General features: G+C 44.0%; 1 protein-coding gene across 4 annotated transcripts in view; it reads left to right on the forward strand.

The window, feature by feature from the left end:
• The first annotated feature begins 3417 nt into the window (after positions 1-3417).
• The window catches only part of LOC109914864 (glutamine--fructose-6-phosphate aminotransferase [isomerizing] 1), a 74378-nt gene continuing 53150 nt past the window's right edge, over positions 3418-24645 (forward strand). For all 4 annotated transcript variants that reach the window (XM_020514479.2, XM_048618764.1, XM_020514480.2 and 1 more), the window contains exons 1-4: positions 3418-3561; positions 16136-16243; positions 17067-17174; positions 21380-21505. In XM_020514479.2, the coding sequence (XP_020370068.1) occupies positions 3555-3561; positions 16136-16243; positions 17067-17174; positions 21380-21505 (349 nt within the window). In that variant the 5' untranslated portion in view covers positions 3418-3554. The remainder of the gene's footprint in view (positions 3562-16135; positions 16244-17066; positions 17175-21379; positions 21506-24645) is intronic.

The raw sequence follows: 24645 nt of genomic DNA on the forward strand, positions 1-24645 counted from the left end.
GATGCTGGGGTCAGAAATAACACAGTGTGGAGCTGGAGGAACACAGCTGGCCAGGCAGCGTCAGGGGAGCAGGGAAGCTGACGTTTCAGGTCGGGACCCTTCTTCAGAAATGGGGAGGGTGAAGGGAACTGGGAAATAAATAGAGAGAGGAGCGTAGGGCTGGGGAAGGTAGGTGGCATGGTGATAGGTGAGTGTAGGTAGGCAGTGGTGGGGATTGGTCAGTGAGGTGGGAGGAGCAGATAGGTGGGAGAGAAGATGGACAGGTTGCGTCAGGTCAAGGAGGCGGGGATGAGAGGTTGGGTTGGTCATGGAATGAGGCTGGGATGGGGGTTGGGGAGATTTTAAAACTGGTGAATTCCATGTTTAGGCCATCGACCTGGAGGGTCCCAAGGCAGAATATGAGGTGCTGCTCCTCCAGTTCTGGGTGGCATCATTGTGACACGGTGTGCGTGGCTACTCATCAAGCTCAGTAACCTTTTCCCATTTTGTCCCCATACCCTTTAATCCTTTTATCCCTGAAACATTATCTAACTCCAACACACTGAATGTTTTCAAGATGGCCTTGACTGCTTTCAGTGGTAGTGAATTCCACAGGTTCACTCTTCGGCTCAAGAAATTTCCATTCATTTCAGTCTGAAATGTATCCTTTGACTGTGACCTCATGTTCTGGTTTCTCTGGTCATTGGAAGCATCCTTCCTGTGTTGACCCTGTCTATTCCTGTTAGAATGTTATTGTTTTCTTTGTAGATTAGAAGAATGAATAGGAATCTTGGTGATTTTAGTCCAAACCATTCCAGCCCTTCTTCAGAAGGCAGCAGACACACGGGAACACCATCCCCTGCAAGTTCCCCAACAAGCCACATACCATCTTGACTTGCCAGTATATCTCCAGTCCTTCACTGTTGCGGCATCAAAATGCTGGAATTTCTTCCCAAAGGGCATTGTGGATCAATGGACAGCAAATGGACTGCAGAGGTTCAAGGAGGCAGCTCACCATCACCTTCTCGAGGGGCAATTTGGCATGGGCAATAAATGCTGGACCCAGGCACCAATGCCCACGTCCTATGTGAACAAAAAAAATGTCCTTCTACCCAACGAATCAGTCTGGGAAACATTTGGTTAACTCTCACAACTGACCGTCCAGCACGACCTCATAGCACATGTAATACTGTCTGTTACCACAATGTAATCTGCTACCAGTTGCGACCATGAAATAGATCTTATTGACCACAAGGGACTTCTCTCATATGGCCAATGCGCAGTTTCTCTCCATCCACACTAAATGGCACTGTACATGCCTGCACCCAGAGGACTGTAGCAGTAAAGCTGCCACGCAGTGAGATGTAGACTCAGTCCAGGTGCACAGCCAAGAGGTTTCACAATGCTTGAGAGGCCAATTTGGTAGCTTTTCGACAAAATTATCCAGCAACTTTAAAGTTTTCGAGAAGACTCGTAGCTTGGGTTGTGGATGAGGTTGTAGACATGTTCGCTGAGCCAGTGGGTTTGGTTGCAAACATTTCGTCACCCTGCTAGGTAACATCATCAGTGCGCCACCAGTAAGGCATCGGTGTTCTGTCCCGCTTGTTATTTATATGTCTCGGTTTGCTAGGGTGGTTGATATCACTTCCGGTTCTGTTTCTCAGTGGTTTGTACACAGGGTCTAATTCAATGTGTTTGTTGATGGAGTTCCAGTTGGAATATCAGGCCTTCACGAATTCCCTGGCGTGTCTCTGTTTGGCTCGTGCGATTATGGATGTGTTGTCACAGTCAAATTCGTGTTCCTCCTTGCCCATGTGTAGTGAGACAAGTGAGAATTGGTCATGTCTCTTGGTGGTTAGTTGGTGTTTGTGCATCCGTATTGTCAGTTTTCTTCCAGTTTGGCATATGTAATGTTTCTAACAGTCCCTGAATGGTATTTTGTATATTGTAGCAGTTTTGCTGGAGAAACAGAACCGGAAGTGATACCAACCACCCCAGCAAACCGAGGCATATAAATAACAAGCGGGACATAACACCGACACTTTAGCGCAGGGGCACTGACGATGTTACCTGGCAGGGTGACGAAACATTTGCATCCAAACCCACAGGCTTGGTGAGCCCGTCTACAACCTTATACAATAACTATTCAGTTTCACAATCAACCATTAAAACTTTCATGGGCCCGATGTAGGTCGAATGTTTATTTAATACCTTCCAATGAACCAGTACTTTTGGGGCAGATTCACAAAAGCGTGGTCAAAGGGTTTAGTTAGGAACAGCTTCATGGAGAAGTGAGTCAAAGCCGTTTAGTTGTCAAGTTCAGCATCTGGTGTAAATGATAGGGCACTGGAGAAGAACACTGGGCCTTTTATGTCTTGTCTGTACAAAAGGATTGTCCTAAATCGATCCCACTCCCTGGCTGTTGCCCCAGCTCTATTGTTAAAGTAACCATTGACTCCATTCCCAGGAAGCATGTTTCCCATGTCACAGTGCCCGAGCCAGAGAAAGTATGGAACAAGCCTTTGTATTGTCATTTGGGAATGAACATCAGATACAATTTCTGTTGTCACAATAGTCAGTTTTTGCTCGTGACAGCTATTGTCAATTTAAGAAAGTAATAGAAAGATGTAGAACAGAGAAATCGGCCTAACAAATTTCAAATTGCACTTCAACTAGCTACTGCTAAGTGCAGTTCAATTGATCTGTGCAATAATTTTGTTTAAAATTTTATCAATTAACAGTGAAACTTTAAATTTATCCAAATTTGAAATCACTGGCTTTCCAACCAAAATGAATCAGATGAGATTTACATTTTATTTAAAATTGTCATTTATGCATGAAATCAGTGGATTTCTTACTGGATGGGAAGTGGTTAAATATGTTGTCATTCTGAAGAAAAGCAGCGGACCTAATTCGTAAAATTCTGTCTCTGCACTATATTTGCAACAGACAAGAGGCATCTCAATAACTGTTTTACCATTTATGATCATTTATTTTGGAATCAATATTTGTGAACAATTAAAGATAGTATTTGCAAATAAAAAAAAGTGGAAGTCGTGGTGGGGGGCAAGAATGGGCTTTCTGTGTACTTTTGTTTCCCACCAACGAATGCTGGATTCTGTGGGGCAGTTTTATTGCGAGGGAGGCGTGGAGACCTGCAAGGCAAGGAGGAAGATGCACGTTCTCATGCTGCGTTGGCTGCATGCAAGCTCTCTCACTCGACTCTCAGGATACATCCTGGTGCCACGTCTCCGGCGTAGCTGTCAATCAGAGGTCGGCCGGTGGGCGGGGCAGGGACAGACCCCGCCTCCTCACGGGCGGTGTTCACCCGGGGGCGTTGATGGGCGGCGGCGGCGGCCAATCGAGAGGCGGGGACGTGCGAGGGGGCGGGGTCTCGGTGGCGGTGGGAACCAATGGGAGGTGCTTAGACTTGTCGGCGGCCACGCCCCCTCGGGAGGTGGGTGTCCGCCGCGTATCGAGGCCGCTCTTGTCGCTGAGTGAGGGAAGGAGGGAAGGAGAGATTCCGAAAGAGAGAGAGAGAGAGACAGGGAGTGTGTGAGAGGAGAGCCGACACCATGTGCGGTGAGTGAAGGATAGCTATCGCCCTCGCTGTCGCGGTGCGGTTCCCCCTCAGCACCATCACCACCGGCGGCGGTTACAGGGGCGCCCTGGGCCCTCGGCCCCACCCCCACGGCCCGGGTACGGGGAGTGTATTTGCAGGGGGTCGGTACCCGCTATCCAGGGGAGGGGAAGTGCCTCCAGAGGCTGATAACCTGCCCCTAGCTGTACCACCACCTTCCCCATCCCAGGGCTGATCCCCAACCTCCTCAACCGGATCCCAGAGGGATTCCCCATCCCAGGGCTGATCCCCAACCTCCTCGACCCGATCCCAGAGTGATTCCCGATCCCAGAGTTGATCCCCAACCTCCTCGACCCGATCCCAGAGGGATTCCCCATCCCAGGGCTGATCCCCAACCCGATCCCAGAGTGATTCCCCATCCCAGGGCTGATCCCCAACCTCCTCGACCGGATCCCAGAGGGATTCCCCATCCCAAGGCTGATCCCCAACCCCTCAACCCGATCCTAGGGTAATCCCTATCCCAGGGTGATCCCCGACCTCACAACCCGATCCCAGGGTGATCCCTCTCCCAGAGTGACCCCCAACCTCACAACCCGATCCCAAGTTAATCCCTATCCCAGGGGTGATCCCCAAGTTCACAACCCAATCCCAGGGTGATCCCCAACCTCACAACCCGATCCTAGGGTGATCCCTGTCCTACATCACCACCCTGGGGTAATTCCTATCCCAGGGTGATCCCCACTCTCACAACCTGATTCAGGGTGATCATTATCCCAGGGTGTTCCCCAGTCCCAGGTTAATCCTTATCCCAGGGTGATCCACAGCCTCACAACCCCATCTCAGGTTGATCCCTATCCCCACGTGAGCCCCATCCTCGGCATCTGATCCGGGGTGATCCCCAGTTTCACATCCTAGCATAATCCCTATCCCAGGATGATTCAAAACCTCACAGCCCTATCTCGGGGTGATTCCTATCCCCAGTTTACCCCCGTCGCACCACCCAATCCCAGGCTAATCCCTTACCCAAGGTGATCCCTTGCCTCACAAGCCAATCCAGAGGTGATCGTTATCCCAGGTGATCCCTATTCTCACAAACCCATCCCAGATTAATTTCTGTCCCAGAGCAATTCCCAGCCTCACAACCCGATCCCAGGGTGATCCCCAAACTCAGAAACCCATCTCAGGGTTACCCCTATCCCCAGGTGCGCCCCCGTTTCACAACCCGATCCCGCGGTGTTCCCTCTCTTGGTGTGATCCCCAGCTTCTCAACTGCATTCTATGATTATCCCTGAGCATCTTGACCCCATCCCAAGGTGATCCCTCCCTACTGCACTCCCACCAACCCGAGCCTGGGATGATTGCCCCAGCACTGCAACCCCTGTCCAGTGTGATCCTCAGCCCCACTTCTGTCCCAATGCCCCCCTCCCTTCCTGGTGCAGTCCCCATTTTCACAGCTCCATCCACCCCTGGGCGGTCTATATCGGCCACAGGGCTCTCTGTAACAGTGGCCGTGATGACACAGTGGATCTGGCTGTGATGTTCTCTGTGCCTCTGCCACAGGAGTGTAATTGTGGTACTTGCCATGTGCGCTGTGATGCTGCGAGTGGGCTGATGGCCAGGATCTCCTCATCTGTTCTGACTGTGATGTTCACTGCGACTGCTCACTGTGATGCCGTGGGAGGGCTTGCTGGCCAATCCAGTGAAGCTGGTTGAGACGTTGACAGAATTGGAGTGATGCTCCTAGTGGTGCCATAGTCAGCTTAGTCTGTGATGGTGTCTGAGAGCCCACCACTGGTCTTGCTCTGCGTGCTAATCTCTCAGATTTAGTTGGTGCCTTGCCATGACGGTGCCTGTGACAGTGGGACTGATCTTGTTGGTGGCTGAGTTGTGGCAGTGTGGCCAGCTGTGATGCTTGCCCCACCACCAGAGTAAATCTGGCCTTTTTACTACATTCATTAGTCATCCCTTGGTTACCCTTGCAAAGGCAGTTGGCGGTGAGCTGCCACTTTGAGTAGAACTGAGTGATGGCGATACCATTTCAAAAAGGCAGTTTCAAGTCAATCAGATTGGCTGTGTGGCTGGGGTCACCTGCAAGAGAGTCTGGGTCAGGACTTGAAGTGAACACCACTGAATCGAACGTGTTTTGATGGCACTTGGCTAGTCTCATGCTTCTTAACTTGAACTTCTTTATTCCAAGTTTCATTCACTTGAGTTTTAAGTCCCCAGTTGCAGTAGTGAGATTGGAACTTGTGTCTCCAGATTGTCTGCACTCCACTGGATCACAAGCCCCATGGCACAGCCTCCAGCCTACTGTTTCCCTGTTGTGCCATAGGCCTTAACACTCACTGTGATATCAGGATGTGAACGTCATTCTTTCTGATGAGATGTGGGCTAGGGCCCTCCTAGATCCTTGGGTGACTGTATATTTCCAATTTGCTGTCCTGTGTCATGATGCAGACTCCACCTAAACAGGTTCCAGATCATGGGCTTTGATCCAGGATTCTTGTCATTTTTAAAGAACAGTGCATACACACACAGTACTAGGAAGTGGAACTGAACATAATTCAGTTTGTCATGTCAGTCCTTTGAACATTATGTTCTTAATTGAGTGGGTGATATCCCATTGAAATATTACAAAAGAAATTGATATTTCACAAGTTTCAAAATCTCCCCTCCCCCCACCGCATCCCAAAACCAGTCCAACTCGTCCCTGCCTCCCTAACCTGTTCTTCCTCCCACCTATCCCCTCCTCCCACCCCAAGCCGCACCTCCATCTCCTACCGACCAACCTCATCCCGCCCCCTTGACCTGTCCGTCCTCCCTGGACTGACCTATCCCCTTCCTAACTCCCTACCTACACTCACCTTTCCTGGCCCCATCCCCGCCTCTTCGACCTGTTTGTTTCCTCTCCACCTATCCTCTCCTCTATCCCTCTTCTATCCGCCTCCCACTCTCTCCCTATTTATTTCAAAACCCCCTTCCCCTCCCCCTTTTCTGATGAAGGGTCTAGGCCCGAAACGTCAGCCTCTCTGCTCCTATGATGCTGCTTGGCCTGCTGTGTTCATCCAGCCCTGCACCTTGTTGTCTCGGATTCTCCAGCATCTGCAGTTCCTACTATCTCTGATATTTCAATATGTTGTGTTCTTCAAAACCTTATTTTCACCTACAGTAACTATTTTCTGTGCCACTGTACTGTTCACAGTGATGAGTAGAAAGCTGTAGAGATGATAGGCCACAAAGAAATTGATTCTAAGTTTTCAGATGGAGAAATTTGCGTTCATCTGATTTCTCAACCTCGTTTGTTCATTTTTATAAGCTGTATTTCAAAATACATATCCATTCTCTTTCCAAATGGGGCCTTGCCCTCAATAGCCACTTACAAGAACACAATCTGTCTTTAAGAGAAGGTAGATTATGCTGAAACGATGAGGTATGGAATGCCAATTAGACACAGATAGAGTACAGTGTATACTTCTGGTTACCGCCCTTTGGTATAGTGTGAGTATGTCCAAGTGTGTGCAGTGGAGACATATGAGGGTGGCTACCTAATCTGGAGAATTTTAGTTGGAACAAATGTTAAGACACACAAGGGTTGTCGTCTTTGGAGTAGGAGATGCTCACAGTGTTTGCTTCAGCTACCCTATCTCACGGTTGATATTTGCTGACAGGCCCCATCCTCTTGGTGACTGAAGGGTGACCTGATTGAAATGTATGAAATAAAGTTGATGTGAATAGGAAGGTGCCAATTCCACACAATTGAGGAAGCCACAGCCAGTGGCACCAATGTCAGCCAGGAGGTTTACAGGAGATTCGAGGGGCTATGTTTGCAGGAGCTGGGTATCTCCAGCTATCAGGCAGTGTGAGTTGGTGGAAGACACAGAAACCTCATAACTTGGATAGACTCTTTCAAGCGCGACAAGGCTGCAGAGGAGGTGCAGGAGAGTCTGTGGGATTTGGCTGGGCAGCAACTTGTTGGCTAGCAGTGACAAATGATAGACCAAATGGCCTCCTCTCATGTCGTAAATTTCTATTGATTCAGTGTGTTTTACACCCTTAGCTATTCGTCTGTCTCTATTTCAATGATTCATTAACCAGTGGAAGCAATTTCTCATTCATCTCTCAGAGTGATGATTGGTTTCCTTTGGCATATTGTTTTTGGGTCAAGTTTTGGGTGTAAGAATTGAAATGGGTGTCCATCTGGCAAGCTTGAAGCACGCTTCATAACTTAGCATGGTGAAAAACTTTCTTCTTCATTGAGGTGTTAGGCTGGAGCTCAGAAAGGAATGAGTTGTGCCTATTTCCCTGTCAGCAAAGGCTGGTCGGATGCAGTCAAGGTGGAGTCAGAGTGTGAATGAAATTACCATGAAATTAACACTGGGCTCCAAATCAGGTTTGGCAATGAAGCCAACTTCCTTGTACTTGACTAGTAAATCAGTTGTCAGTCTTAAGCTGATTTGGTAGATACTTTGGAATGTGAGTAGAAGCTCTAAATGAGAGGAAATTTTAGTAATATTGAAGGTAATCTTACAAGTAGAACTCTGTTCAGATCACACCTCAGTCTCAGCCATTTCATTTTCACTCTGTAGCCTGCCCGTACTCCTGAATTTGCATGATGATTTGTGTTGATCACTGTGTTGTCATTGAGAACTGAAAGTCTTCTCCGTTTTGTTTATTTAATGTCGTCATTGAGCTCCATCAGATGAATAGTCGTCAGGTATCTGGTGACTACTCGCTGTCAAAGAACCCAATGTCAGCATCAAACAATGCTCGATTGAGGGCTGAGCCAAACTTCCAAATGTTCTCCAAAATTGTGCCTTAACTCTTCCAAAGCGTCAGTCACTCCCAGTGGATCAAATCACAATTTCACAACCAAATTAATGGTAGTCTTGTGCTGTTGGATCATATCCATTATGAAGCAGGTCAAGACTGTCTTGCCAGCTAGCAGACAGTAGAAACCTTCATCTCGTTCGTGTGGACTGCATTGAAAGCGAGACCCCAGAGGTGGGAGCATAGAGTACTAATTCATTGTATGATTCAATCCTTCCTGGCAGTTTAATTTGGTTCCAATAAACAGCTAAACATTTTCAGCCTGACCCAGTACAGACTGTCTGTTCCCAATGCTAAAATGGCTTCTTGACCCATATGCACATGCACAGTTGCACCTGTGATGTCATGTAGGCATAACATTCAATTTTAAATCAGTTGTAAGATTTAGGAAAGCAAAAACAATTATAATCCGTCTGCAAATTTCTTTTATCGACCAGTCCCTGATTTCACTGAAAGGAGGCTGATTAATTGTCAGACAATGTCACATTACGTCTCTGTGAGACCAGGCTATTTAACACTAACCAGTAAAATATACACACTGATTGTAATTGTTGCTGTGTTTTCCAGGATTTTACAACTATTTTAAAATTTAATGGAAGAAATTGCTGTGGTTCTCTTGTTTCCTCCTTGGATTAAATTTTAGCACAATGAACACAGTGGTTTTACCACATTGAGTCAGGTGCAGTTCTATCACTTTTCACACTAGTTCATTGCAATACTACACTGAATAGTGACATTGCTCATGAACACACCCATCCAACTATAGTACCTCGATTTTGGGCAAGGGAGCTCCATCAAATGCAGCAGCATATCCTTTTCTTTCTTCTACCTTTTTTGAATTCTTCTTGGAAGCCGTAAATCTTTTGTTCAGGTCAGTGTAGAAAACCCAACCTTTTCACCTCAGGAATATTGCATCAAACAGAATTCTAATTATAATCTCTCATTGTTTGCTGTGACCTTTTCTCTGAGATCCACCCTTCGTTTCCACTATCAATTCACAAACGGCTGAACAAAGCCTTTTGTTTTTGGCAAAAAAAAATTCATTTCATCTTAGTTCACAGCACTTGAAGTCATTTCTCCCTATCAGGAGAGAAGTTGGAGGAACGATGTATTTGAGGCCTTGAAATGACGAAATGTTTTAGGCTAGATTTTTCCACCTGTGAGAGAGTTAAACTAGAGGCCATCCTGAGATGTGAATCACTACGATATCCAACAGGGAATTCAGGAGGAATTCCTTTGCCAAAGTGTGGCGAGAATTTGGACCCCTGTGACTGTGGATTATTGAGGTCAGAGCCAGATGTGAGGGTAATAACATAAAGGCAAAATGAATTGAGGCTTAGATCTGGAAGGACAGAAGGAACATTCATAAAACATGCAGATTCCAGACAGGAGAAGACCATTCAGCCTCTTGCCTGGTTCACTTTTCATTTGGATCAGGTTGATCTGATTGTAAAACCACATCAACATTCCAGTCTACCCTGTTGCTTCACAAGAATGCATTCACATCAACCTTACAAAAATATTCGGGACTATTCTTTTCAGCAAGGAAATTCCAGGTCTTGTGACCCTCAGAGGTGACCCTCTGGAAGAAAACAAAAGTGCTGAATTTCTGGGCCACTCCTTACTTTTAGACAATGGCACTGAGTTCTAGATTCCCCTTTAAGAGGAAACCTCCTCTCCTCATCCAGTCTGTCAGTTCTCTACCTCCTTGTGTATTTCAACCTTCTCTGAACTATCTCTGATGCCCTTCCACCTTTTCTTAAATAAGGTGAGCAACACTGTGCTCAAAATTCCAGATGCAGTCTCACCAGTGCCCTGTTTAACTGAAACATGACCACACTACTTTTGCATTCTGTTAACTTTCCTGGTTATTTACTGTACCTGCTTCCTAACCTTTGGTGATTCATGCGTGAAATCATCTAAATGCCTCTGCGTCTCAGAGCTCTCAACATGTCAGTAATATGCTTTTTTTTAATATTCCTCCCAAAATGGACAATTTCACTTTTTCCAACATTGTACTCCGTTTGCCAGATCTCAACCTATTCACTTAACCGATCCCTATCCTTTGACGCCTACTTGTGTCCTCTTCACGATTTATTTTCCTGACAGCATTATTGCATCAGCAGATTTGGCAACCATACATTCCATTCCTTCACCTCAGTCATTTTCATAAATTGGAAGTAGTTGAGGCCCCAGCACCCATCCCTGTGGCACACAACTCATTACATCTTGCCAACCTGAAAAAAGATCCATTCACTCCAGCTGTTTCATAGTCTGAGAGATCTACCGCATGGAAAAAGGCCCTTTGGCCCATCAAATCTGCACAAGTCAAAAACTAACATCTAACTATCCTGATCCCATTTTATAGCACTTGGCACATAGCCGTGTAAGCCTTGACACCGCAAGTGCACTTCTCGGTACTTCTTCAGTGTTATGTGGGTTTCTGTCTCTATCACCCTGAAAGACAGAGAATTCCAGATTCTCACCATCTCTGCAAAAGCATTTTTCCTCTCATCCCTGTAAACCTTCTGCCCCTTATCGTAAATCTGTGACCCCTGTTCATTCGTCCCTCAACCAAAGGGAAACATTCCTTCCTTCGTTCCTTCTGTCTGTGCTCCTCGTTGTTCTCAATCATGTCAGCACTCAGACTGCTCTGCTCCAAGGAAAACAACTCCAATCGCTTCGATCTCTCTTCATGACTAAAATTCTTCAGCTCAGGCAACATTCTGGTATATCTGCTCCACACTGTCTCCAGTGCAGTCACGTGCTTCCTTTAATGTGGATTCCAGGACTGCATACAATACTCTAGGTGTGGCCTAATCAATTTTTTGTACATTTCCAGTATCACCCCCCACCAATTCTTAACCTCTATGGCTGTACTAATAAAGGCAGCCATTCTGTAAGCCACCTTAATCACTTTATCAGCTTGTCCCACTACCTTAAGGGACTGGTGGACATGCACATCAAGGTCCCTCTGATCCCCAATACTTTCCGGGGTCCTACCATTCATCATGTATTCCCTTGCCATGTTTGTCCTGCTTGAGTGGATCATCTCACGTTTACCTGGATTGAATTCCATTTGCCAGTGATCGGCCCATCTGACCAGGTTGTCTATATCCTCTTGTGGTCTAAGGCTGTCCTCACTATTTACCACCCCACCAATTTTCGTATCGTCTACAAACTTAGTGATTAACCTTCCTACATTCAAATCTAAATTGTTCATACCACAAACAGCAAGGCTGCCAACACTGGTCCCTGTGGACCCCCACTGGACACGGGCTTTTCAATCACAAAAACACTCCTCCATCATCATCCTCTGCTCCCTTCTACTCAGCCAGTTTGGTATCCAATTTGCCATATCTCTTGAGTGTGGCCATTACAAATTTGTCTACTGGTATCTTCCACAAACCGTGTGCTTCTCTGGGCCTAGAGTGCATCATAGAAACATAGAAAATAGGAGCAGAATAAGTCACTCAGCCCGATGACCCTGCACTGCATTCAAGATGATCATGGCTGATCATCCAACTCAGTACCCTATTGCCACTTTCTCCCCAATACCTTTTGATGTCCAAAAAACTGCACCTGATCCCTTCTTGAAAACATTCAACATTTGACCTCACCTGCTTTCTGCGGCAGGCTTACCACACTGTGGGTGAAGAAATTCCTCCTGACCTCCTAAGAACCAGGAGCACAAGTAAGGCTATTCAATTCACCCCCTTGAACCTGCAGCATTTAATGCAATCATGGCTGATAATGTCATGGTCTCAACTCCACTTTTCTGTCCGTTCCCCATAATCCTTTAATTTCCCCTCACTGATTCCCAAACTCTCGGACGGAGGACACAGGAACTATGTGCAGAGACAAACTGGCCTTTTGACTGACTGCCTTTATCCATAGCAAGATCCCAGTCCCCAGGCCATCTGCCACCAAAATGTAATTTCGAATTAAATGTCACTTTTCCTGAAATGCTCCTCTTAAGGGGCTGCCAAATTGTTAATTCTGTTAATTAGTTTTTGAAGAGAGATTGCTGGGACACTGGTGGGAAGAGGATCACTCAAGTAAAGTTGAGTTAAATGACTGTCATGACTGTTCGTTATCATCCCATTCTTGCAATTGTTACCATTTTCTGATGAGAATGCACACCTGAAATGGCAATTATATTTTTGGTCTGAGGATGTTGAAAACCCAGCTTCATATTTCACTGATCAAATTATATATTTTTCCCTGAACACTGCAACAGATTTTAACTCTGATTTGCAAAGCCATCCTTTGAGGGAATTGGAGGATGTGAAAAAAGTAACATTCTTATTTTGCTATTTTATTTACAGAATTGGAAGCTCTTAAGTGACCTTTAAGCAAAAAGGTTGGCCTTCAGAATTTATGAGCTGAACAAATGTGCTGTTAATTTGATCAGTGAGCTCTAACAATTGCAAATTTGTCAGTGATTTTTTTTTTCTCCTGTTCTTTCAGAGTAAGGTGTTGTCACCCCCAACTCCCTCTTCAGTTGTGCCTCCGTCACCAGGCAGAAATTCACATGTCTGTTCAAAAGCTTGATTCATAAAAGGAATATTTATGTCCAGTCGGTGCTTCCCCTCTTGAGAGCTTCAGTCTCCGTCCCATGTCTCCCAATCAACATTCAGTACACCTTGACTGCACCACACCTGAGAGTCGAGTGTGGATATAAACGCGTAACACACTCCATTCAGGAGCACTGATTGCCAGTTCATATTTGCACCTTTCTTCCTCCACTGTCCTGAGGTCACTGACAGGTGGGGTTGGGGGCCAGTTATGGAAATACAACTGCACTTGGACGTAAGATAACAATCTGAAAAACCAGTGCAGACCAGGAAACATTTCATTTTACTTAAATTTATACTGTTGAGAATACAACTCAGGACATTAAACCTGAGCCAAGTGTAAATGTATACAATGATTAAAAGTGATGTGATGCCAAGATCTTGGTGTTCTACCTTTCACAGCCAAGAGTGTGTAATTCCCATATCTACTTCCTGGACGCTTGCTTAATGATCTCCAAAACTGACCACCAGCCTTTGTTTGGTTCAGTTATTTTCGGGTTTGATATGTCTTGTTACCTGAGTTCTTTATCAAAGTATCTCCAACAGTTTAATAGCAGGATGTCGGCATGCCTGACATTCAGCAATGTTATGGTCCAGACCAAACTCCCGCAAAACATTTTCGTAAAATAGCCTAGACCTAATTTTTTCATATTTTAAGGGTAAGTGTAAGGTGTCACATTCCAGATGCAATTCGATTGGTCAAACTACTCGACTTCAAGCAAAATATACTTTATTTTTACACTACACTTAAAATACAGACAAAATAACATAAAAGAATTGGCTTAACAAAATATATGTGTTAACTACGACTAATTAGCTGTTACAATGTAGTAACATCCCCGTAAACACACAGTTGGCAAAGGCAACTTCAGGAAAACAGATTGCCTCACATTCAGTTCTAGCGACATGAAGAGAATGCAGCTTTTAGCTGTAGCAGAGAGAGGAATAAGAGTTTCCACATCCAGCTTCAAAAACCCAGCAACTGCAGAAAACTAAAACTAAAAATCTTAGTTCTGTGGGAGTTTGACCCAACCCATCTAGGCTGCTTCTGTTGTTCCAACGTGAGAAAAAAAAAGGTCTCACAGTCTGTTTACTTTATGGGCTTTGAGCAGACCACTCTGTACCTCTGTCTCAACGTTTCTTCATAAACAAAGGGACAAAATACACCTCTTAAAGCCACAGCATCGTCACAGCAACAAAACAATGTTGGAGGAGGTGCATTCCAAAAATATTCTCCTTCAGCAGTGCAATAATTATATATCCATTGGAGTCTCCTGTACAGGGTGCAACGTTAAGGATATTTTGGAGAAGATTGGATTTGATGTTGATTTTTGTGATCTTGCTTGCTTAGAACAACCTTGCTGAGTCTCTGTGAGCTTATCAGATGGTATACCTGGCTCTCAAGCGACCCTTTTTTACTTTCTGGCGGAAGCATGACATCACCCTACAAAATGACCATTTCACATTTCGTTTTTAGTTTATGTAGTTATGTTTAATGTTCACTTGTACCTGCCCACGTGTGGAACAATCCCAATTTTCAGTGGCCAAACAGTTGAAGCGATCTGATTGAGTTGGTTCACTGAACTGCTGAGAACATGCACTGTTCAAGAGGGTGGGGGAGACTGGGATCACCCAATATATTCAAGGTTGAGTTCGGGTTTTGACCTCCAACAGATCGGGTTGTTGGGCTAGCAGTCAGGAAAGTGGAGCTGAGGCCACATTCAAATCAGCCGTGATCTTTTGAACAGTGGAGCACATGTGAGGAGCTCCTTGTGCATCCCCAGGTGTCAGGGTTGATGGCAGAATTTGAGGAGATGAGCTGGCACCACTAGCTGTAGAACCTGTTCAACTCCCCTGAGATGTCGTGCTGAATCCTTTGAGATGGTGGGATTGGTCGTCACGTGTATAGACAAGTGACAGCTGGAGCAATCACGCTGCTGCTGCCATTGGTGTTGGCAAACCCTGTGTTAAATCTCCTGAGCTGTTAAACCATTCAGTGACCTTCCAAATAAGTGGACATCAGGTTGGGACCAGGTAGAGCTCAGGTGTAAAGGAACTCATTAGATGTAAATGCCACTAATGGGTTCCCACACAGCTGTCCCTCACCAAGGAGCTGTCAACAACAGTCAAAAGTTCTAGTCTACAGTCTTAAGTTATTTCTTGCAAAGCACCTTACAGTGTTTTTGTTAGCAGAGATGCGTTGCATGCCGACATGTTGTGATATTCGATCGTTTGATTGAATCAGATGTGAAAATGCTGCAGCATTAACCAGCTTCATGTTGACGAGCCATACGGGGGAAGGTGGTGGTGGAATGGCAACGTCACTGGATTATTAATCCAAAACCCCAGACTGATGTGATGGGTTCAAATCTACCACAATAAATGGTGACATGTGAATCCAGTAAAAATCTGGAATTAAAACATGTCAAATGGTGACTATGTAACTTTGGCATAAGCAAAAAAAAAATACACATCTTTTGAACTGAGTTTTCAGCTTGAATATTAACTGTCTAAGAAACACACCAATCTCCGTTTCCTCCATCTTGACATGAAACAAAAACAGTTTGGTTGATGACAGCCCATCTGTAAATGCTGAGCAGGTCAGCAGGAGAAGTTTCTGACCTTGCATCAGAACTGCAAAATGTGCAGGTATAATAGGTGTTATGCAAGTACATCGGTTATGAAAGGAGCAATGTTGAGCTTCATCGGTAAAGTGCAGAAGCAGAGGTCAGAGCTGAATGGGGAATTGAAATGGGAGCCGAGACGAAGTGTGGGGTCATGTTTCAGGTCAGAATGGAGTATTCAGCAAGGAGGTCATCCAGTCTCCATTTGCTCTTGATTTAGTTCGAGGCCAGATCTTGTTTCGTTTGGTACTGTTTTTGGGCTTAGGTATAATTGTGTTGTTACTGGAAATTGGCATACACTGATGGGGGCCATACTTCTGATAAAATGGAATGTTTGGATAACAGGGTAATATGGAGCAGAATCTTGAGTTCTCCAGTGAAAGCCAGACTGGTGTTTGATTTCCTGCTGTTATTCTCTCAATTGTTAAGCTGCATTGATTTTTGTATTCTCTGATTTCAACAGTGCATTTTCTCGTCTTGGCAAGAACTCTGTTTCCAATTGAGAATGAGAGACTGAAACGTTCCCTTCTGGTTGTTTGTGTTGACAGGAATCTTTGCATACCTGAATTACCATGTACCCAGGACCAGGAGGGAGATTCTGGAAACGCTCATCAAGGGACTTCAGCGTCTCGAATACAGAGGATATGATTCTGCTGGCAAGTGCACAGATTTTAATTTGCTTGATTTGTTTTCTTTATTCAACAGATGCAGGCTCTGCTCATTGGGTCAGCCTTAGAGAAGGTGGTGATGGGCTGCTTTCTTAAACCATTGTAACCTATGTCATACAGCTATATTCTCAGTACTGTGAGGGAGGGAGTTGTTAGGTTCACCCCATAATCATGAAACTGAGCAAGAGCTAGCTGCTTTGAAATGTTGTTGCTGCTTGCCTTGTGACACTTGACTTCACACTGGCACTCCCTCGCAGTTGTTCTGCTCAGCACAGCCTGCTATCTCACTTCTGAGATATTTCATTTCTGCAAACCCTCTGATCAAAGTATTTCTGGGCAATAAGTATTTACTTGCAAATTTCCACATCAGAGCACATCACTGGTAAGGCTCGTCAGCGTGGATGCTTTTTACTTTTAATACTTCTTGTTTTTTGTTTTCTCAACAGTCTTTCCCCACCCAACTGGTAGAATAAAGTATTCAAAAGTTTTGATTTTATTTTTAAATGAACTGATTCCTGCACCATCTCAGCGGCCCAGTGGTCTGGCTGATCTGATGCATATTTGAGGGGAACCTGAGAAACAATGGCAGGAGAGAGGATGGAAGCATAACTTCATACCAACCTGGAAGCTTCCTGGAGTCATGAAGTCCTGAGCAACAATACTGCAGGCAGGGGAAACGGGAGAGGAGCGATTTTCTCAAATCGTTCAAACCCTGAATCACCTTTTGCTACTTGTTCAGTTCTTCAGGGTCAGCTACCTCGGAGTTTGTTCCCCACCATATTCTGAGATGTACTTTTTTTTCTTTTGCCAGGTGTTGGAATTGATGGTGGAAATGAGAAGAACTGGGAGAAAAATGCACGTCAGATCCACCTGATCAAGAAGAGTGGCAAGGTCAAAGCCCTGGAGGATGAAATTGAAAGTAGGTCTTTTAGCATGTGGATGGCGTCTGATTTTCTCAAGCAGTGTAGGCAGGGCCAGTGACAGAAGGGTTTCTAACTATAAACGGTGCACAGTGAAGCATGGGTATCGCACTCAATGATAAGCATAACCCAGACATTTCAGAGGACAACAAGTGTGATCCTTTAACAATTAAGATCACCAGTGGCTTTTGCTTGGTGCCACACTTCATCTGTGTTGGACGTTTTCTCATTTGTTCTAAAGTGGACCTCTCTGCTCCTTAACGATGACAGGAGTCATCATCCCCAATCCAGTCTTGTGGACCATTCAAACAGCTCACGTCCGTTGTCTAAAGTCAAGGACAAAAGCCTGTTTGCTCTTATAAGTTAGACAATACCTTAAAGTAAAAGGTAGACAATAACTGCAAATATTACTGCTTGTTCTTCTGCATATTATCACATAGAAAAAAAAATGACAAGTGAGAGTCAAAGATGTTTGAGATTAAACAAAGATGACTTTTTGTAAAGGAATTAAGCTGAGTTTGCTTTCGGAGTTGCTAACTGCCAGAATAATGCTCTGCTCAATCTGGTATTGACCCACACATGACAGCATCATTTCCTGCTGTATCACTGTGACTATACTCGAGAAGTACTTCACTAGCTGCAAACAGCTTTGAAATGTCCAAAAGTTATGAAAAGCAGGATATAACTGCAAGTCTTTCTTCACTTTTGTCCAAAGCAAAGCAATACTATGAACCATTTCAGCTAAGTTAACTAGTTACCGTCACAGTAACGCCTATGCAACCTGCTGTTCAGAAGTAAGCAGCCTTAAACTCTCTTTCCTGATTAACGACTACCCTTGGCAGAAAACATACTGTGTGGATGCCAGATAAGGACCAGATCATTCTCAAGTTTAATGCCCTGCATGAATTTAATTGCTGTGTGGACTAACAGAATAATGATTCGCAAGCCAGGTACCAAAAAACTGCTGGTGGCTTATCCTGGAAAAGATCAAATCAGAATGAGGTTCAGATATTAAAAAAGTAATTACTATAATAAATATGCTTAAGGGAGAAACTTAAGTAGATTATTTCCCAAAACGTTTTATCTGAAGGCCAGAACACTATAGACAAAATGATCTCAGCCATGACAGACCAAGAAGTGAGACGACCTTAAGTTATGACACAGGGATATCTTGGAGAGATTGAGGCAATACTCTTCTGAGAAGAACCAAGTTTAAATATAAAACTGAGCTGTTTTTCTCACTGTTCTCCATTTCAGTCTCTGCAACAAAACAGCCGTGATTCTACCGTAAGTCAGGAAATGTCCTGCGAAACTGATCAGACTGCACCTTCAGTTCTGTTAGTTTTGATGATCGGGCTGTTAAGCAACTTTTGAATTGTGGGAAGGAATACAAATGAAAGCTTTCAAGCAAATTTCTTGCAGCAGAGGATTGTATGAAATCTGTGGAGAAACTTGTCGTATTTAAGTTTGAAAGTACTTCTGAAGTGAGTCGCAGTTATACTGCAGGAAATTATGTTGTCATGTTTGAGTCAGTACCGGATTGAGCAGAGTATTCTTTGAGCAATTAGCAATTATAAAAGCAAACTCAGCTTGATTCCTTGTCAAAAAGTCTCCTCTGGTTTAAGCTCAAACATCTTTGACTCTCTCTCTCATTTTTTTCACATGGCTAAACAGACACCATGCCATTGAAATGCCCTAAGTCTACTTGCCTTGTCTGAGATTAATCAGCTGGCTAAGTTTAACAGTTCACTGATCCTCCTGCATCTCCATGCCAGGCATGGCCCATATCAGCACCCTTTTCTCATGCTCTATAAATTGATATTCCCTTTCAAAATGTGGTTTCTTGTCCTGTTGGATGCAAGGCAAAAAGCCTTTGATTCCCTGTACCTCTTAACAAGCATGTTGTAGTCTGGAGCTATGGATAATTATGCTAGAGGCTCCAGTCTCCTTTACATCACACGGTTGACAAGGACTGTGTCCTCTTACTGCCTACCATCAATGCTATTCACTGGTCATTGTTTGTTGTCAACAACAAAAGTCAAGGTAACATTTAGACCATGCAGAGTCGATGGTAAAGTTTAAATGTCGTTATGCCACAAAAGCTAATGCAATTCGAGAATTTCCAGTACGATGGAACAAAATCGATTGAAGCACAAACTCCCTCTGACCCTAGCATAGAAAGGTCTCTGCCACGGAGTAACCAACCTGGCAACTCTGAGACGAGATACATTTGAGTGTAAACCCATCTTGAACTGCTTTTGCAACGGAAAAGTAAATCTCCCAGGTAACATTCAAGGATCTCTTGGGTCAGATGTTGTCACCAGCAGGTCCTGAGAAACAGGAGCTGGAGAACCCATTCAGCCATCAAGCCTGCTGCACCATTGATTCAGGTTGTGGCTGACCTGAATCTGGCCTGCACTACACTTTACTGTCTGTTACCACAAGCCCTTGCCAATCAAACATCTGTTCACCTTACCCTTGAATAGGTTTCAGTGGTCCATTCTTCACTGGTGTCTGTGGAAGAGGTAGCCAAGATTAACAACATTTGAGACAAATTCTTCCTAATTTGCGTCTCAAGTCAGTGATCCCTTATTTTCAAACTCAACTCCCTAATCTTAACTTCCACTGTGAGAGGAAGTATCCTAGCAGCATTTGTCCTATCACGCCCCTTCAGAATCCTATATTTTTAACAAGATCACCTAATGTTGTTCCTCTGGTAATGAAGACCAAGTTTTCCTTTGCTTCTCCAATTACTTCTTGCGTGCTAACTGTTTGTGATTCATAATCCATGTACCAAAGCACTTTGCGGTTTCTCCCCTATTAAGTAATTTTGTCTCCTTCTATTGTTTGTGCCAAAGTAGAAAAATTGACATTTTTCCACACAACATTACATCTGCTAATTTTTTGTTCATTTAGTTTACCTATCTATACCACTTATCAGACTCTTTGTATCTTCCTCACAGCTTGCTCCCTTACTATCTGAGAATTGTCAGTAAATTTGCTCACAGTATACCCTATAGCTTCATCCAAGTCATGGACATTGAGAAATGGAGGCAAAATACTGTGGACCTGGAAGGAAGCGCAGAGAAGAAGTCATACCAGATTTGAAACTCTGTTTCTCTTGCCACAGATGCTGCCAGTCCTGCTGAGGTTCTCCAGCTCTTTCTGTGTTTGATTCTGGACATCCATGATATTGTCTCTGTCATGGATTCCGAAATTTTCCCCTTTATGTATGTTTGACAAGCTGGGCGATTGTTTCCTGCTTTCTAGTGGTGTGATGTTTGCAATTTTCCATTCATTTAGAACCTTGCAGCATCCAGCAAACTGTGGAACGTTATGACCAATGCATTGTGGTGCACTAGTAGTGTCCATACGGCTGGACCAGAAGGTCTTGGTTCAAGTGCAATGTTCTCACTAATTTTCTTTTCTGCCTGCATTCTGAGGTCTGTGCATGGCACAGCTTCTGGGACTGGAACTCTGTGCTGCGGACTGAGCAGACTTCCTACCTGTTCTAGAGATGTGAATTGCCAAAATTTGGAAAAAGTTGAAAAATGTTTAGAACGAATCCATCCAATATATCTGCAGCCACATCCTTTAAGATCGGAGGATGCAGGTCATTAGATTCGGGGTGGGGGGTTATCAGCCTTTTGCCCCAGCAGTTTTCAAACTACATTTTCCATTGGGATTCCTCTCTCCCTCCCTTTTACCTCTTGCTTGTAAAGATTCTTGGGCACTTTTATTTCTCCTGCTGTGATCGCAGACACAAAACATTTGTTCAAACTTTCTGACATTTCCTTGTCTGTCATCATTCGTTCCCCATTCTCACCCTCTGAGGGACCAACATCCACATTTAGCCACTTTGTCCTTTCTTGTAGAATCTTTCACTGTCAAAGTTTATATTTATTGCCGCTTTTTTCTATCACACCTCAACTTTTTCCTTTTTTTAGTCATCATTTGCTGATATCTGAACTTTCCTTCAGTCCTCTGGTCTCTTAGTAATCTGTGCAGCATTGCATGTTTTTCTTTAATTTGTTTGTCTGAACGCCAGGCCATATGATTGATATCTTCCAATTGTCAGAACAAAGGCTTTAAGGCTGTTGTTCTAAGGTGATTGACAAAGATGTTGTGATAATCAGTATTTGATTCTATGTGCCATAAATAGTTGACAATGGTCTTGACTGTTCTGATGCCTAATCCTTTGCAGAGCAAGATTCCATTGATTTTGACATTGATTTTGAAGTGCATCTTGGCATTGCGCACACACGATGGGCAACTCACGGTGTTCCGAGCTCAGTCAACAGTCATCCACAAAGGTCTGACAAGAACAATGGTAAGTTTTTTTCATCTGAATATTCAGTAATCTTGAGGGAATGCAGTGCACACTAATGTGGTAGACAGTTAATGTGATAGTCTTGGTAAACTGGAGGGCCGTGATTTTTACACTATATCTTTCAAGGTAACCCTTGTTATGTTTCTGCATCTTTGTGAGAGAAGAAGATACGTAACAAGTCCAACATGAGAAATCAAAGTGTTTGACTTTGTTTTAGGCCATGAAGCTGTGCAGGTTGAAGGAGTGACAGTGGAGGAGTATTTCATTGGTTGTGGTCATATAATTCAGTTAGTTTTAATTTTAATATAATTGCATGAAAGGACATAAAGATAACAGGAGTTAGAGGTCTCAAGTGGGGCAAGGCCAATTTTATTAATCTGAGGAGCGATCTTGCAAAAGTGGACTGACAACCGCTGTTTGAAGGTAAATTATGTGGAGCAGTGGGAGGAAGACATTCAAAGGGGAGACTGAACACATTCAGGATAAACATATTGCCACCAAGATAAAAAAAAAAGTGGGACGGCCGAGTTTTGAATGAGCTGATGGGTTAAAGTAAGACAGCGAGGGAAGTTTTCCATCAGATGTTGAGAACTACAGAAAGCCGAGATGAGTGTTGGAAGTGGACGGTTAAATCAAAAAGAAAAGTAGCTAAGCTGAGAGAGGATGAGCAGAGAGAAAGAATATTGGCAAACAACATCATGGTGAACCCATGGATGTTTCGTCAGTACGTTAGCAGTTATCTAAGGAAAGAACAGGATCCGTAACAGACTCAATAACCCAGTTGGAAGCAATTGGTATGGTTCTTCAACTTTTATTCTGCTGTTGACAAGGTCAGATTTAGTTGCCCATCCCTATTTGTCTCTGACCTTAGTGGCTTGCTGGACCATTTCAGAAGGCGGTTAAGAGTCAACTGCATTATGGTGGGCTGGAATCATATGTAGGCCAGACTGGGTAAAGACGGCAGATTTTCTTTCCTGAAGGACTTGAATGAACTAGATGGTTTTTTACGACAATTGATGATCATCGTGGTCATCATTCCTGAGGCTGGCTTTGTATTCCAGATTTTGTGAGGACTTAAGTTAGAATTCCACCAGCCGCTCTAATGTGATTTAAACCTTTGTGCCATCAGAGCACTTTCCTGGGTGTCTGGATTATCTGTGATGAAACCATTGTGCTACTATCTTTGTCGTTAATAAATGCACTTCACAAATAAGGGGGCAAAGCAGTTATGTCGCTGTGGAAGAGAAGTGTGATTTGTTGGACATGAAAACCAGTGAGGGAGAGGAAGTATCATTGTTGTATTCTCAGTTGTAATATTAGTATCATTGGAAATGCAGGGCCTGATTCTTCAAATAAGCCAGGAAGGAAACAGCATAACATATTACCATTATTTTCCCTTCCTAACTGGGCAGTGGTGTGCTGCTAAAAGAGTGGAGGACTACTGATGTTGCACTTTAGTCTCGTCCCTTGCTCCTTTTTGAAACAAAATAATGACAGGTCATTGAGTCAAACCTTTTAATATACAAATTATTGGAACCACTTCTGAGAGACTGTCCCTCAGGTGAATACATATGATTAACCAGTTAGTGTAAGCATGGATCTTTTAAAGTGACTAATTTGATTGAATTTTTTGAAGAATTAACAGGATTGACGAGGGTGGTTCAGTTCAAGTGGTTGCACAGATTTTGCCAAGGGCCCCCATGGCAGATTAGCTTAAAACAGAAACCCATGGGATCCTGGTGAAATGTAGCTGGAAGCAAAATTGTCTCAGTGGCAATAAACAAAGAGTAATTGTTACCAGGTGTTGCCATTTGCAAGGCTGTTTCCAGCGGAATTCAGCAGGGCTTACTACCATGTTCCCTGCTTTTTGTTACACACATTGACAGTTTGGACATAAACAGAAGAATCATGATGAAGAAGTTTGCAGACGACACTAAAAGCTGTCTGTGTGGTTGATTTTGAGGAGAGTAGTTGGAGACTGCAGCAAGATATCAACAGACTGGTCAGGTGAGCAGGACAGCAGCGAATTCAACCTGGGGAAGTGTGAGATGATGCATTGAGGAAAGTCAAACGGGCCAAGGAATCCACAAGAAATAGAATGCTGAGAGATGTAGAGGACATAAGGGACATGAGGTGAATTTCCACACATCCCAGAAGGTAGAACAACACATCAGTGCATAGGTTCGGGTGGCATATGGAATCTTTTCCTTTGTGAACTGGGGCACAGTATATAACAGCAGAGGGATTATGCAGGAACTGCATAAATCATGAGTTAGGTCACGCTTTGAATACTGTGTGCAGTTCTGGTTTTCTCATTACAGACAGGATATAATTGCACTAGTCAGTACAGAGGAAACATTTCAGAAAGTTGCTGGACTGAAAAAAAGTACAGCCCATGTAAGATTTTGGTCGGCTGGGGTTGTTCTCCTTGAAACAGAGGAGGCTGAGGGGAGATTTTATTGACATGTGCAGAGTTGTGAAGGGCCTGAATGGAGTGAATGGGAAGGACCTATATACCTTAATAGAGAGATCGATGACTTGGGGGAAGAGGTTTCACTTTTTTTTTTGCAGAACTTTCTCCAAGTAGAAAGATTAGAGTGGAGCAGAAAAATAACGTATTCATCCGGAGGGTAGTTGGAGTCTGGAACTCATTGGCTAACAGGCAAGCAGAGGCAGAAACCCCTAGTTCATTTAAAAGGTGTATGGATTTGCAATTCAAATGCTGTAATCTGCAGGGCTACATATGAAATGCTGGAAAGTGGGAATAGGCTGAGTGCCTTGATTTTAGACAGCACAGTCAAGAAGGGCCAAGAGGCCTCGCCCTCTCTCCTGCAAGCTTTGCAAAATTCTGTAATCATGTTTTGAGGGGCTTGATTTATAATTGAGGACTAGAGCCGCACAAAGATCATGTCAGATTGTTTATCTCCCTGGGTATAGAAAACAGAAATTGAATAGTTTCCCTTTCTCTTCAAATCTTGCTTCATTCTTCTGTCACCAACAGTAATCTGAAATATTGCTGTGAGCCAGAAACTCTGTTTACCTGTGCAATACTGGCACAAAAGTGTCATGTTTGAGGAGAATGTGGCTTTGATCAGTTTGTTCCACAGCTTATATTTGGGTACTGTTTAAAAACAAATTAT

The sequence above is a fragment of the Rhincodon typus genome, chromosome 40 (assembly GCF_021869965.1).
Source record: "Rhincodon typus isolate 14 chromosome 40, sRhiTyp1.1, whole genome shotgun sequence".
NCBI classification, from domain to species: Eukaryota; Metazoa; Chordata; class Chondrichthyes; order Orectolobiformes; family Rhincodontidae; genus Rhincodon; species Rhincodon typus.